General features: G+C 40.7%; 1 protein-coding gene across 3 annotated transcripts in view; it reads left to right on the plus strand.

Annotated features, from left to right (window-relative positions):
* Positions 1-2,488: 2,488 nt before the first annotated feature.
* The window catches only part of unc5db (unc-5 netrin receptor Db), a 185,807-nt gene continuing 171,709 nt past the window's right edge, over positions 2,489-16,586 (plus strand). For 2 of the 3 annotated variants that reach the window (XM_067601607.1, XM_067601612.1), the window contains exon 1: positions 2,495-2,808. In XM_067601607.1, coding sequence (XP_067457708.1) covers positions 2,724-2,808 — 85 coding nt within the window. In that variant the 5' untranslated portion in view covers positions 2,495-2,723. Of the gene's footprint in view, positions 2,809-16,586 lie in introns of all 3 variants that reach the window. The other variant, XM_067601621.1, reaches the window with a different exon arrangement.

A 16,586-nucleotide genomic window follows, 5' to 3' on the forward strand; every position in this document is an offset into this window, starting at 1 on the left:
CCTGTAAAAGACTCTTATATGTACGCAATAATATGCTGCTACATGCTCTAATGCTAAAAGAGCTTCCCTCTTTGTGTTTCCCTGTTGAGCTGCGGTGGAAGTATAGTAACAAAAAGAGGGACTTTGGCACTAAAAAGACTGTAACGTTGAAAGATATCTACTTGATTTGACTCATTTGGAGCCCCGTGCATAGCTTTAGCAAACCTCTGCATAGCTTTAGCAAACCTCTGCATAGCTGTGAGTACTCAAAGCAAAGCACAAACTTGGAGAGATTCTGCGCTGCAGTTGCAGCTTTTGATGAAGAACAATAATGATCGGGACACTTCTGATACCTCTGATACAGAAATATTCAGTCCACAGATGAATCAAGGCTACATGCAGGCCTTCATGCTCAAAGACTTCATTCTGAATATCTGATTTCTTTCTTTTGGCTGATTGTCCATTCAAGGATGTAACTAGTATCCAATATGAATGTAAAATTACATTGATGTTATAAAGATGTGTGATTTGTATAAAAAAAAAAAAAATTAAAAAATGAGACACTTAATTTGCAGGAAAACCTTGAAGTTTTTACTCTTAATTCTCAACATTTAAGTGTTGGCCTCCTGCCAACCACCAGTCATCTCAGGATGGCTGCTGTTAATGTAAGTTGTCTTTGATAAATGAATTAAGATATATTTATTATCATGGAAGCACCTACATATTATAATCTGAGCGTTCTGATGTGCTGAAGGTTACCTGCCTCAGTGTTCAGTTTGTGTATTTATATCTATAAATTGATATTTGAAGCCATTCTGATTACAGAAAAAGATAAACAAGAAATAAAGTGGTGGCTTTTTGAAAGTGTTTATTTGCAGTTATTGTCATGGAACGTGAAGAATGCTGGACACAACATGTATTCATTCATATGTATTTCTTTCCTTACAGGCGGCTACATTCAGCCTTTAGTCTTCCCATGAATATGAAACAAAGACATTACATCTGATGCATCTTGCAAGGGAATTATTTGTAACTGCACATATGTGTTATAATTGCATGTTTGCCACATGAGAAATGTGCCATAAGCTGCTCTCTGTTGTAATTATTCAACTTTCACATGCGTCATTAATGTAGACAAATGAAACTGTGGATGACAGACGTGAAAACAAAGACTTCAGTGTGCAACAGAAACCATTAAGAGAAGAGTCCAGTGGCTCTACTTGACTGGACTGCCAGCTGCAAAGAGCAAGTTGACCTTGGCTGAAGTCTTCTGTCCTCCACATGAAGAGTCCAGCAGTTTGACACTGAAACATCAGATCCAACGAAGAAGAGAGAACATATTTAGAACATCTCAGGTGCTTCTTCATGTTAATCCCAGATTGACTCCATGATGTTGAGATCAGAGACCATCTGCTGCAGGACTCATCATTCTTCTTGTTGCTTTATGACTCTAGCTGTATGCTCGGGGTCATCGTCATGTCATGAATACATCTGGGAGCGATCAGACGCCTCCCTGATGGTATTGCATAACGGATAAGAATCTAAACATGTAGGGAGCACAGTACTGTATATGTTGAGGTTATTTGACAAAATCTCTGCACCAAAAATAATAACCAAAAATGAGCTCTGGGCCCCTACTGACTAGTAATTAGTCATTAGTTTGTGGTAAGTTGATTAAGCACACACTGATCATGTAAAGATAAACTGAAACAGTAAAGTCCTTCAAACTGGATTTTAACTCAACACCCCCCAGCTAGAAGAGTCCTCTAGATCATTTAAAAATGCTGGTGTCTCATATCATCTCAGTTTATATGGTGCTTTAGTGGTGTGCACAGTATTACCAAACAAATTAGCAATGCAACAAAAATCCAGAAACTAATTGCCACCCAGTGAACTTGCAGCCTTCAGGCCCCTGAGGGTCTGGCTTTGCCTGCTTGCCCTGTTGCTCATTCAGCACTGCAGCAGGACAACTTCCAAGAATGTGATTTTTTTTTTTTAAATAATTATCCAAGTGCTTATGATTTTTTAAAAAGATTTTTGTGACAGTAACAAATTCCAGGCTTATTCTTGGCCCCAGATGGGGTTTTGTAGTCTTTAATTATTACTGTGTAACAGAAGAAGGATGCCAACATTTCTTAGAAATGTGTTTGGCAGTCAGGAGCTTCCTGAGCCACTATGTTCTGTGCCTGAAGAAGAAAGAATCATCTCTCACTCTGACTCCTCTGTCTCTTGATAATTATCAGCAGGTTTAGATATTTGACTAAGTTTCCTGTATCTTCTCTCCTCCTCTGGTCAGTGTTCTCCAGTGTGACTGTGACAGTGATGCAGTGTTGGACTTGTGACTGCTGCATTACAGATGGAAGTGATGTTTTAGTGATTAGGCCTACATGTAGCCTACCCCTTGGTCTCCTCCTCTCCGCCTCTCTCTCTCTCTGCCATTGGTTAGCACGCAGCAGCTTCGGGATGATGAAGCCTGGGAAGGGGGGTAAACTCGGAGCGCACGTCTCACCCGCTGCGTACACACGCACAGCAAAAGTGAAGTGAAGATGCTTCTTCCCTTTCGATTAACAGTCCAGCCCGTAAGCCATCCACTCCTCTCTCTTCTTCCACCACACCGCCAAACTGTTCCCTGCCAGGGTTTACAGGAGGAACTTGTCCAGCTCGGAGGAGGCGAGAGGAGGCAGCAGCGGGGATCCGGAGCAGCGTCAGCCCTATAGCGGACCCGTGGACAGCTCCGCGGCGGTATGGGTGCGCTGACAAAAGGACGTTACCTCTCCGTGATGGGCCTCCTGCTCCTTGTTTATTGCACAGTATCCGTCATCTGCAAAGGTAAGAGCATGCACGGCTACTTTGGGTGTCACTGGTTTTAAAGGCTTTTTCCTCTTTTTGTGCCATCCTCGTGGTTACGCACCGCTTGTCCCGTTTCTTTCATGTTTTTTGAAGCTGTTTGATATTTTTGATGGTTTGCAAATATAACAGTGTGCATATTTAAATTTGTAAGGTGTGTTTTTGCTTCATCCTCGGACTTATTGCCACAGTTTGAGCTTCGTGTGTCTCAATGCGCAGCACAGCCTTTGATATTGATTCATCAAGCCACAGCTACACTGTCAAGTTCCCGCACTGTTTCTCTTTTTCACATCCCGGTGTTGAATCCCGCTCAAATCGATGTTAATTGTCCGGTTTTCACAGTTTCAGTTGTTGCAGTGTTTAATGACCGCGCTGCATCCAGCAGGCAAAGCCTGAGCAACAGGCATGTCAACGCATTTCTCTCTCTGTGAGTTACTGTACTCAACCTGTGAACGTCTGTCTTCATTTTAAAGCGATCCTCTCCCTCATGTCATGTAGTGGATATAGTGTCGGTCGGGGAGGGGGGAGAGGGGGGGGGTCCCTCCACCAGGGCGCAGGGACAGGCGTTCATGTTGAATTCAAGCACAAAATACGAGAAGCACCACTGACCCTCCTAAAAATGGTTTTTGAAAGGGCGGGAGGGCTGAATTTCAGTGGGGTTCCGGGCTTTTCAGGAACATTTGATAAGTGATTTAAAGCCATCTGTGTCTGTGTTTGACAGAAAGATGAAGAACATGTTTTAGACATGTCTTCATGTGGAGTGGCCGTGCTGGGTGGGGGTCGTTCTGTGGCCCAGTTTGATGTTGTATTTCTTATCTTTTAACAAAGAACAAATAGAAAGGATGTAGATATTCATTGTAGGGACTCTACACAGCTCTGAAACTCGCCCATTTCCATCTATTTTACAACACAAGCACACGGCTCCACAGTGATCTGTTTACCTCTCAGTCATCTGCTTGTGTCACCAGTAGGATACAGCAGCCTACACACCAGCCTGGTATTAATGGAGGTTATAGTTGATGATATTTGATTGTGATTTAGACTCACTGGATGGGGGTCCACGCTGCTGATCTGAGAGCTGTAATCAATTGAGGTCACAGCATCACAACTCCATTGCTCACCACAGTCACTGGACACGGGTCTGTTAGTGTGCTGGTGAATCTGGTGAGAAGCACTGGTGAAATCTAGTTTCTGTTTCATGGCTAAATTGTGAGCTCATCATAGTAGTCGCTCTGTTTTTATGTTTCACACACAGCAAATGAAAACAGTAAATTCTGCGATGCAGCTTTGTATTTCGGCTCTTCAACCCTGTTGGCTGGTAAAATAAATCCTACTATTCACCACCATGTGCATGTATGTATTCATGAGGTGTAAGAAGTTTAACCAAAGATTGATTCTCCTACCCACGTTGTTTCATTAGAATACTTTTTACGGGGCTGAAAAGGTAAATTTTACACACACAGATGTAGCGTGTTTCTCTTCTTTCCTGTCCAGTCAATCTTCTTGCGACATCTCTGATTTTTCTTGTGACCCATTTGGGAGGCCTGACCCCCAGGTTGACAACAAGTGATGTAAGCAGTAGATAAAAGCAGGTATGCACGAATGTCAGAGTTTTAAATTGGGGGAATCCTTGAAGGTGACATCAGTAAAGTGCAGCCAGAACTCTGCAGTGATGCTTTTTACACATTAAATCATAATCAAAGAGTTGAAAAAGGCAAAAGATGCAACAGTCTGTGTTGTTCGCTGCTGTTTTGTCACTTCCTGTGTGGAATTAGCCTCATTTAAAGAGGCTGGGACTGTACTCGCACAGATGCACTTAAAAGTCTGTTATTGCACCTTTAATGCTTCCCTTCCATCTGCAGGAATCAAAGTGACATTCGCTGCTGTCTCCAGCTCCTCACATACAGCACAACGCCTTCCGTGTTGCCATTTCTCTGCGTGTCACATCAGTCTCAGAGGCCACAAATGTAACGACAGGTGTCACAAGGACATTTCCCCACAAGGTTGACTCTATGAACCAAACAGCAGAGAAACACAGCAGCCCGGCACGGCGGGACTTGACAGCGCTAGCTCGCACTCAGCGAGATTTAAGCTCTTAAGGATCAATGGTGATGTTCGCGGGGCCCGTCGGCTGGGAATGAGACTCACGCGAGGGGTCACGAACGAGGGCTCCTCCTGTGTAACACGGTGGCGAGCGAGCATGGCGTGGCCCGCGGGGAAACGTTAAAAGGCTTTTAAATCGTGTTGGTCATAAAACACAGCCACACATCAGAGATATTTCAAGTTACAGCTTCCTGAGTATGAATGACTTCTATATAGATGAAGTATCAACTGTTTCCGTGTATGAATCTCCTAATGACGGCCTACATACATATGGATGCACTGATATGTAATATCCCTTAAAACCTGGCGTTTGATGAGGCTCTTGTTGATTTATTTGGGACTTGATTAATTTATGTGATGTGTGATTTAGCGAGGGAGCGGCTGTGTATAGAGAAAGAAAAATAATGAGGGAGGGGATTATCTGATATTTGATTGAGGATTGTTGAAGTCACCTCCTTCATTTGCCAGTAATTCAACATGCGCAGGTTTTCCTAATGCTAAATATGATTACAGGAATATGTTGTGGGATTAGTGAACGGAGAGATTCTCCATTTTGTGTGCATACATACATCCATGGAGGAGCAGCAAACATCTTCCTGTAGATGCCTTCACCACATGGCATGCGATGCCCTGCCTGTCGCTACGACCTCACTCGACATGTGGACCCGCACTTCTCTCCCGGCTGTAGTTCAACCTTGACCCTCTGCTACAGATTGTAGCCTTCTGTTCTTTTCTTCAGGTTAGGCAACAACAAAAAAAAACAGTAGAGTACAAAGGATGCACAAAATTGAAGCTACTTTTGTTTTCAAGAGAAAAAATAAAAAACCTGAAGGTTTTTTATTTTGCTGTATACAGGGCTTTCATGAAAACAGACAAAGGTCAAATCTGTTATTTTCCCTCAGAGAAAGTAAAGGGGCTCTTATATTTTCCCTGCCGATCCCAGAATGAATCATCATAGTCAGGCTGCCGTGGGTGACAACGTGCGCAGTTCAGTGCCCAGATTTACATTTAAATGAAACCAAATGGCTGTACATTCAGAAATGATATACAGTAATGATGATGGTAATAAAAGCAAAGTCCTTTTTCATATTGGACCAGCTCCTACTTGGGATTGCTGTCACTGGGGGACTGTGCAGGTACAATCTGTGAGTTATGTCTTTGCTATGTCAAGACTATTACCTTCACATTTCAACGAGTGGATTCATCAACCTGCTGCCTAAGAGGCTTAATGTAGTCGGCAATCAGGCCTGCAGCTCATTGGCTCCTCCCGTCCGCTACGTGGCTGGATGGTGCTTACATTCAACTTCCTCCAGCTGCTGCATCTCATTTGGATCTGACATATTCAGGGTGTCTGATATCAGGTCAGAAATAACAACGCTTCAATTATAATACATATTATTATGATGTTATATCATATACAAACATTAATAGTTTTAGTTAGTAGCACATAAATATGTATAATGTGAAACATGTTGCTCGTGGTTTTGTGATAAGTTGATTCATTTATTAGTTAATTGACAGACTTTAATTGGGAGCTATTAATAGTAATAGATTCATTATGAAGTCATGTATTAAGCAAGAACAATAAACATTCCAGCTTCTCAAATGTGAACATTCACTGCTTCTATCACTGCAAATTAAATAAGAAAAAGAAAAGAAAGAAGTCAACAGCTGGAGATTTCAGTCGAAGTAACACATTAAATAATATTTAAAGACGTCACTTTGGCCTCCAGAAATGTTGATGGACATTTTTCACCATTTTCTGCAATTTTATAGAACAAATGATAAATCAATCAATCAAGAAAGAAGAAAATCTGCAGATTCATTGATAATGAGAACGAGCTGCAGCTATATTTCAGTTCAGCCACCTCACTAGTAATGATTTATAATAATCACAAACAGCAGCAGATACTGACATTTCACTGATGTGCTCCTTTTTGCTCCTTCACCCTCAACTTTGCCGTTTCCTGAGAATCGGTGTGTTTGATGCAGGTTGTTAATTAAAACTCCTCAGAAAATGCTTGAGTCATGATGGTCTAATCTGTCCCGGATGAACGCTGCAGCTTCCATCCTACTTAATCTGAGGGGACGGCAATCAGAAGAGGGTGAGAAGGCCCTCTCAGTCACACTGCTAAATCATGTAACAAAGCTGCAGATAGCGTTCATCCATCTCCGTCGGGAGATTCAATCAGTCTCTTAGAGCCACACGTCTTCATTCCACAGTCCTGTCTAGACTGCAACTCTTTGCATGTGGACACAGCTTTCTTCTTTCCAGGATTTTCTTGTTTTTTTTGTTTTTCAGTACTTGTGAAAGAACTCCCTGAGGGTGAGAAACACTTGGGATTTAAAGATGGTGGGCAGAGGATTCACTCTACTGTATAATGATAGCAGAGAGGACTGAGGTGTATTGTCTCACTGATGAGATTAATAGACATCTGTGTTCATATTTCATTCAATATTTATTCATTTTAGGCATTTAGTCCATATTGTTTAAGTGCAGCAGTGACACTATCATAATAGTGATATTATGTGCTGCACGGGTCAAAACAAAAGCCAGACAGCACAAGCAAAATATATTGAAATGTAAATATCGGTGGAATATTCCTACATCATAAATAATAGAGGAGTAGTGTGAATAGAAAGAACAAGCATGTAGATTTTTCCATCTCTCTGTGGGTGATAACTTGTTTCTTTACAGACACACAACAGTAAAACTGTGCTTAAATATTCAGAGCTGTTAATTGAACATCATCTTCATTGATGTAATCTTTGAAGATTCATACATGTGCTCTAAATAAACACATTTTTATTGCTGCAAATTGTAATTAATTACACTTGTACTGTGGTGCAATTACTCTCAAGCATCAGTAGGAGCAGAACACGGCGGCGCTAATGTGTGTTCCTCACATTCATTTGGCCTTTGCTGCAGAGCAAACGCTGGCGACACATCAGCAGCGCAATATACTCCACATTTAGAGGTGTCAGGTTGTGCAGGCTCCATGAACTTCTTCATATCTGTGTTTTACAGATGGTGAGCACCAGATGAGCTTTTTACAAGGCTGCTTTATGATAGCATCCTATTTAGCAATCCTCCAAGCAGCCATAAGGCCTACTGTGTGTGCGCGACTGTGCCGGCGTGCACACACACGTAGTAATCAGGAATCCCACACACAGACTTTTATTTATATCACATTGCTGGGCATTTTGATAGCATCTGGGTGTGAAGCTCTATAGAATCAGAGTCAAGTGAAAGGCGAGACCTCATCGCTTATCAACTCGGAGAGAATTCAATATTGTTATCGAAAAACATGTCCTCTTGATGTATGGGTCATGGCTGGAATCTATGTCAGCCGATCTCCAGTAAATGGCCTTTTGAATGACTGGAGTCTCCTAGTGAATCTCTCACCGATGTAAATGAGTGTCACGCTGCACCTTTCAACACCTTCTGTTTTCATTGTACAATCTTTTCTTCACCAAATAAGCTGTAACCTGGTTGATGTGAGCATTTGCAGGTGTCTGTTATTCTTGGCTTGTTACATTAAGGCCAATATGGAGTGTAGTAAATCAGAAAGCGTAGATACAAAGTGTGAAGGTCAGGATTTCATTTAACTAAGAACACAGTCAGGATGGTAACCCAGCAACGTGAGCTGGCTCCATTCAACAGCCAGTAGTTGTAGAAAACCCTGCTCGATACATAGATCACAGGTATTTTTCTTGGACACCTGATGTATGGCTGCTGATATGCCAACCCTGATGGTTCTGTGCTGCTGCTGCTGTACCCACTCTCATGGCCTTGGGTTAGCTGTTCAAACATGTCCTCTGTTGATCCATGGTGCAGCAGCAGACCTACTGGGACAGAACAGTGCTGAAGGACAAGTTGTGATGAATGGACTGCCGGGTAACAGTCTCAGCTCACTGTGTCCCGTCCTGCCTGGAGGACCTCTGGGCCTCGCTGGTGGCCGCATGTTAGTCATTGGACCACACCGTTTGTGACCGTTGGTTGACATACAGAGGTGCTGCAGAGAGGGCGAGGGAGGGGGTTCGATAGTAATATCAGTGGCAGACATATAGTGATTTGTTCATGATAATCATGTTATTGGGTGAGTGAACATTGTTGTCCCCGATATCTTACACCATTAATCAATTATCCTGATAATCGATCAGAAGAGTCACTGGTACCAGCTTCTCAAGGTGACTGTTCTCTGCTTTAATCTTCATAATCTCTGGGTTCTGGACTGTTGGTCAGATAAAATAAGCAATTTGGATATGTCTCCTTCAGCTCTGGGAAATAGGCACGTTTTATAGACAAAACAATAAATTGATTAATTGAAAGAACCGGCAGATGAATCCATAATAAAACCAACGGTCAGTTACAGCCCTGAATGATGTATTTACAATCGTAAATGAGTTATGAATGATTTGTTACTGGTTGTAATACAGGCCTACTGGGGAGCATCGTGCTGCTTTTATCTTCCCAACAACAAGACATGAATCCAGCGTCCATCTGAAGGCAGTAACCAGAGCACAGCAGCAGCTTTACCAACCAGAACGTCACTGTTCAACAGAAAACAGGCCAGCTCTGTGTCACCTTGCCTGCGTGATGTTTCGCCTTGCTGTACTTGCATTTTTCCAGCGCTGTAGGCTCACAAACCTTTTAACAGCAGGTTGATGCCCAGAGAGATGCCAAGAACAATCAGAAAGAAGCATCACAGGCAGAAAGCTGTTATGTGAGGTGGGAATATTCTTCTCTTCTCTTCTTGCCTTTACATCTTTACAGATGACACAGCGTGTGGGTGATTTTACATTTTCAACACATTTTGTTCATGATTCATTTAGCAAGTAAACATATATTACCAGATTTGTTTGGAACGTACACAATACTGGTTAAAAAATACTACATTTGAATATTACTACTTGTGTTTCTTCAACTGTTACATAGACTGAAAAATGGATTCCTGTGTGCCTGATAGCACACCATAGATAACACAATCATGTATAAATTACTTGGAGAAACTGCTTTGCTCAACAAGTGCAGAGTGTGAAAAAAGCCTCTAATATGCCTCGAGATTTACTAAATTATTCACCTGCAAATATATTTTGTCACTCACAGATTATCAACTGCAGCTTAAACACACATTAGACATGTGCAAACACCACACAATTTAAACATGAATGAGCACAATGTCTTAGCATCAAGCTGCTTTGAAAACTCCAATCTGATCTGCAAATAATTACTGGACTAACTCAGTCTAATCGTAGCTAAAATATTGCTCACAGAACAGTATTTGTCACACATGGATTAGCCCACAGAGTGAAAGCCTCGGAGTGAGCGCCACACTGCCATTTTACTGGTAGACTGACTGACCTAAATTTGGCTCCTGATCAAAATCTTGTACATTGGGAAAAGTACATTTCCTCCTTAGAAAAGTTTCTTTTTCAGTTCAAACTTTTCAATTTTCATGAGGGTAGTTTCACATAATTTCCTCCCAGAGACAGAGTCAGATGAAACCAGTCAAACAAGTCAGCTTAGAATGAGGAAATCTGAAAGATAACCAAACCGACTGGCCCAACAAATCACACTGTGGACTGCTTTCCAGATGTGACCTTTTACAGTTGTTGCTACGGCAATGACATGGGACTGTTGTAAATCAGAGCTAAATGTTCTGACAGTGCATACATACAAACATCAATGATAATGTATGGGCCTGTGGTGGTTGGGCTTTTAAATACTACACTCAAGAACTCACATTTCAAATAATACAGGAGGCTTTGATTGCTTAAAATATTTTGGTATATAATTTTTAAATTTAGAGGCGGTAATATATTCCAGACTCCTCTTTTAATCAATTAATTGGTGATGGTGGTTGAGCGCAATCATATTTTAAATTGGATGAAATTTTTCATTGACTTGATGAGACAGAAGAGACGTAGTGATGATCATCAGCTAACTGGACATCCATGTGTAAAGTATGATCATGTTGATATAGTATTTTATAAAGGTGCTTTATGGACTGTTGCATTATAAAAGCAAAACATCATTATCACAATACCTCTGAGACATATACAGTATATGTATATGTACCAAGAACAATTAAGATCTTCCTGACCTCTAAACCATGGTTTACACTATTAGCTACTGTTTCAGTGTTGGTGGTGTTTTAAAGTTCCCCCTGGGAACTTCCTGTTATACTCCTACTCCCTATGGAAGAAGAAAAAAATATCTTTAAACTTAACCTCATACTGCACACTGAGGCATCCATAAAAGGTTCAACCAGTAGCACTATCACTATTCAGACATCCTGTTTCAACAGGAAGAACATCAGATCAAGAGAGTAATGAAAACCTGCCAGTTATGTAACTTTCCAATGGTGAGGAGCATAGATCTTTCTTATCATATGTTTTGAATGTATATCAATAATGCTTCCCAATAAATTACAAACACAAATTAGCAAAACTAAAAAGTCTTGTGAAAAAGCTGTTGGTTCATGTGGCCAGAGAGAGGTTGAGGTGCGATGCTATGGAAACTTTGGTGAGAATAACATAACAGTGAGAGGAGGGGGTGGGGAGGGGGGGGGGCAGGGACACAAGCAACACTATTGATGAGGATTGTAGTTTCAGAAAGATCACTGGCAGTGTGAGATGGAGGCTACCAGTCGTTTCCACCATGGTTTTATTATGGTCCCACACAAAGCACAGCAATAAATTAGACAATGGTACATGGATGCTTTAAAATGCTACACATGCATTTTTAATATTTTAGAAAGCTCCCAGCTTTGCTTTACTCCTCAAAGGCACCTTCTTGACCGCTTCCCTGTTTTATGGTCTATCTGTTTTTGACAGTCTGTTCGCTCACTAGTCACATGAGCCATGTTTCTCATATAACATTACTCACTGTAAGCATCAACCTGGATTGACAAATGATCAGAACCAGCCTCTCGACAGTCGTGGCCACTGTGAAACGGAGGGTAATATGAAAATACATTTAAAGCCTGTCACCGGCACGGCAGAGACATCAGGCATTAGTTTACAGCGTGCAGTGATGGGCTTCGGCATTTTTCAAGATAGACTTCTGGACAGGAAAATGAGGTAGCCATGTTTTGATGATAGCAGACAGCTGCTGCTATTTCCTCCGAGTTTCTTAGCTGGAAGATGATGAAACACCTGGTATGTGTTCCCCCTCCAACCTTCCGCTGGTTGTTCACAACAACTTTTTTTTGGCTTTGTACATCACTGACTAATGCATTAGTTACTGTGTTTTAATGAGTACAGAGTTTGGCTATTTAACCGGTTGTCTGTTGACTTATAGGTCCTGACAGCCTGGCTTGTGACCTGCTAAAGCATTTAGAATATGAATATTCCATCGTGCTCTGCATTGCTTTGTCTTGGCGGGTAGTTGCTATATAACACGTCAGTTCCTCTTGTGCCTGAGGCATCCTCCTACTGCCTTCTTTTTATGCTTGAAATTTTCTCTTTTGAAACTCATTTTGGCTTTTGATACAATCTCAGAGTTCTCCGGGGTCAGCACCGCTGCGGCTTACTCAACCCTCTCATGTAAACCAACATGTACTCATCTCAACCTTGTGGGCCATGTTGGATCTTTGCTGATTTGCTGCAGCTTGTGCCCACACAGCATCCCGGGAAAATGTTGCTTTTGTTGCTGTTTTGTTTGTCTTCTTAAGCTGCACTAGTGTTAGATTGAATTAATAGTGGTTATGAAAGAATATGGCGTGCACCGGCCCGAAGCTGCTGCCTGTTTGGGAACGTCTCACGTCAGCCGCCGGTGTCTCCTCTTATAGTTTATGACATGAAATGCCGTCCAGATGAATGCTGTCTGAAGAGATTCTCTTGTTAATTGGATGCTTAGCGGTAACCAGTGTGCAGTCATGATGGCAGTCATGCTTCCTCGTCTTTCTATAAGTACTTTGAAGTGTGTTATAAAGAGATTTCCTCTGGCCATCACATTTGACACATGCTGTGTGTTACACTGGCAGAAAACAAGTACAGACCTCTACCTGCACATCGGAGGCAAAGGAGTACAGATCTAATAAATGTTCCCTTTATTTAATTATAATCTGAATGAGTATATGTTGTACAACCATGAACCATGAGTCTTTGTATTCAAAAGACTGAACAAAGCAAACGGCTGATCTTTTTACTTTTAATTAAGTCCATTACGGAGAAGACATACCTTTTAACTTGTGTTCTTTTCCAGTACTTTGTTATAATAAAGCTCAGTTATAAAAATGATAATCATTAAGTTTACGTGATTTCATCAGATTGAAAAGTGATTGAGGTCATCGGTGTCCGTTCATCGGTTGCTATAGTGCAAACATCCGTGACTGTACACACGCAGATTCACTTAACGCCTACAGCTGTCTCGCCATGGAGACGGCTCGTCGTCTTTGTGGCGGCAATTATACCTTTTGTTTGCAACACTCAAAGCATCATGGGAAACGCGGTCAGAAAATGGAAGAATATATTCACCTCACACGAAAAAGCAAATCAATACATTATATAATTATTAAAACATTTTAAAACTTTTTTTTATTATTTTTTTTATTATTTTATTAACTCAAATTATTTAAAATTGCAAAAATATTTTTGAAGTAAAATGTGTGTAGTATGACTGACGTGCCAATTAACTAAGAGGTGCAGTAAGGTAGAGTTGACTGACTATTTTGATCATTAGATGATTGTTGTAGTAACGTTTACTGGTTCCAGAGTTTGTTAGAGGTTCCAGGGATTTGTCGTCTTCTTTGTCTTGAGACAGAATTGGAAAAATTGAGACATTTGAAGACCAACTTCAGAAAGTATAAAGGTCATCTTTCACTATTATCTGACTTTTAATTGAAAAAAATATTTGGCAGATTAATTGATAATAAAAATAATAGTTATTTGCAGCCTTTAGTAATAAGGATTCAAATGGAGAACAATGATATGAAACAATGCTGAAAACTACTGCTGGATATTTTTACTGTTGACTGGCTAATTGATGAAATCACCACATCATTTATAACACATTTATTAGCCAATAAGCTTTCATAAAAAGCATAGTTAGAAGTTTGTCTCCAGAGACTAATTGCATGGCTGCTATAAGTAAGAAGAGCTTCCCTCGGTCTTTGAGAATGGCAGTTTAATGTCAGATTCTCAGCAGAGGGACACACACTGAGATAAGAGTCATCTCTTTTTCGTCAGCCTCTCTGTGCTCAGGGCATGTGAAATCCATATCCGCTCTGCAAGTCAAAGATCCCCTGCAAAGTTAGAGAAATCACCTCCCAACACTAGAAAGCTTTTAACGTCAACCGCTAGCAAGTCAAGCATTCGCTCCGGCACCAGTGTGAGTGGAAATGGAGTGTTTTTTTTATGTAATGAACATTTTAACATGATTAATAGGCAATGGCACTTATTTACAAACTCTATCAAGGTTTTTGCAGCAATATGAATTTGGAATAATGCCTAATTAATGCAAAATCAATAATTGGAGTTGTCAAATCTAGTTGGAATAAACACAGAGATATTTGTGCACCAGGTGGTTATTCAGTCGGTAAACAGAACCCGAACATGTGGTTGAGAAACACCAGGAAGTAAAACCACAGTCACTAAATGTCACCAGTGATTCTCTGTAGAAGAGTCGCAGCATCCACGGTGAATAGATGCACGCCGCATACGCAGACTGTGTGGAATAAATTAATGTAGCCCATCACTACCTTAAGTCCTTGAGTAATGAGTAGCCCTCAGGGCTCTATGGAAAGCAGAATGGTAATTGCAGACAAAAAGGTTTTCGAAAATCATTTTTAGACATTTTTGTTGCACTTCAGTGGCATCTGGAATGTTCCACATTTTGTTCTGCCTCTACCCGCCACAGGGGAGGACAGGAATAGAGAAACACTTGTCTCATTCAAGAAAAGTAAAAAAGCACAAGTAAAAAAATAAGACAAATATCCTGACAAGAATTAAGAGGCATAATGGATTACATAAAATCTAAAGTATAAAACCTTAAACCCGTGTCATTTCTTCTAATCCCCATGAGCTGCTTCTGCTTAAGGAACATAAAGTGCTACAAAATACACTGCTGCACTTATTGTAAAAGCAGCATTGATTGGAGGAGCCTCTTTTATTACTCTTCTGGTGATGATAAAGATGGAGTTTTGCTCTTTTATCCAAACCTGCACTGTAACAAGTACATATAGCTCTGAAGGCTTTAGATGTGAGTATTCACCAAATCTCAAAGCATAGATGAGAAAACTGTTATTTCACACAACACATTAATGCTAGTAGTAGTATTGAGCATGACTGCTCATGCTCAGACGTGAGTCTTGTTTGCTGCCATCTGGTTTAAAGCAGCGCTGTATACACAACGGTTCCCCTGCCTGCAGACTCTGACCATTGACCAACTGGTGGAAAACTAATTGCTTTAGCCGTCTTTAGTACGCCGCACTAACCTTGGGTAATTTAACAAAGAGTGCACAGAGAGGGAGGTCCGGCTTTCTCGCTTATCCTCCACTGCATCTGTCCCTCGAGCAGCCTACTATTGATATTTCTATGTCGTTTGCTCTGCGCTCACTTGGAAGAACAGCGTAATTGAATCTCCATTTGCAAAGCAACACAATCAATGGAGAGCAGGGTTGCTTAAGAGTTTACATTTAATGGTATGGACAACCACACATTGCATTAAGGGAAATAGAATTAAGGTTTTTTTTCCAATTTTTGGTTGCGTCCTTTGTAGCAGCACGAGTTGCATCAGCCACTAGCAGTTACAAAGGGTTACATCATCATGTTTTTATGGTTTGCTGGTATGGTTGTATTAATTGAAATGTAACTTGAAGAAATGATGAAATGAGTCAGTTACTGGAGAGAACAACACAATGTCACTGGTCACTCTGATACCTGTAGATGAATACATAGGAACCGCTACGGTGTGGGGATTTAAAGGGGCACTCCAACTATTTATTTTAATTTTTTTTTTCCATTCACAACTTTTCCCACAATTTTTAGATAGTTTTATTTCAGTCCATTAATGTCTTTATATGCAGCACAAGCACAATCATTAGCTCCTAGTGACACACAGCACCAAGAATAATCAGCTCAGTGTGTTGCTGCTCTTAGAAGACTTTTTTGAAAAATGATTTCCTGTTTGTATTTTTTTTTTTAAAAATGATTAAAAAAACTCCAACTGCTGTGCTGTGTATTAACAGCTCACTTGTCCAGTTATGGAGGGAAACTGCTTTCACAATGTTGAATCTATTGTTGTGCATCTGTAAACTCCAGCAGGTGAGATCCTGCTGCAAGATAATACTGATGTTTGATTCCATAGTTCAGATTTACGCATTCATGACTCAACTGTTGATCAACATTTAACAGTTATTACTTAGTTAATAAGGTATTACTTCATAAGTTCTGGCCTGCAGGCTGCAGCTGTGCGTGTTAGACCAGTGCTTTCATCACAACTGGAGGTGGATAAATGTATTTGTTCTTCTTAACCATCGCTGCGTTTCCACAACTCTGACATTTGTTTTTTTTCACTTCTAAAAAGCTTTTTCTCTTTATGTAGATATATCCTGCAACCCGTCATCCTGAGATTGCAGAGCTTGAATCAAGATTATAATCATTTTTATTAATCATGCAGCCCTACATGAGTGAATTATTAAAAAGCAGCA

This window comes from Thunnus thynnus, chromosome 2, assembly GCF_963924715.1.
Source record: "Thunnus thynnus chromosome 2, fThuThy2.1, whole genome shotgun sequence".
In the NCBI taxonomy this organism is placed as follows: domain Eukaryota; kingdom Metazoa; phylum Chordata; class Actinopteri; order Scombriformes; family Scombridae; genus Thunnus; species Thunnus thynnus.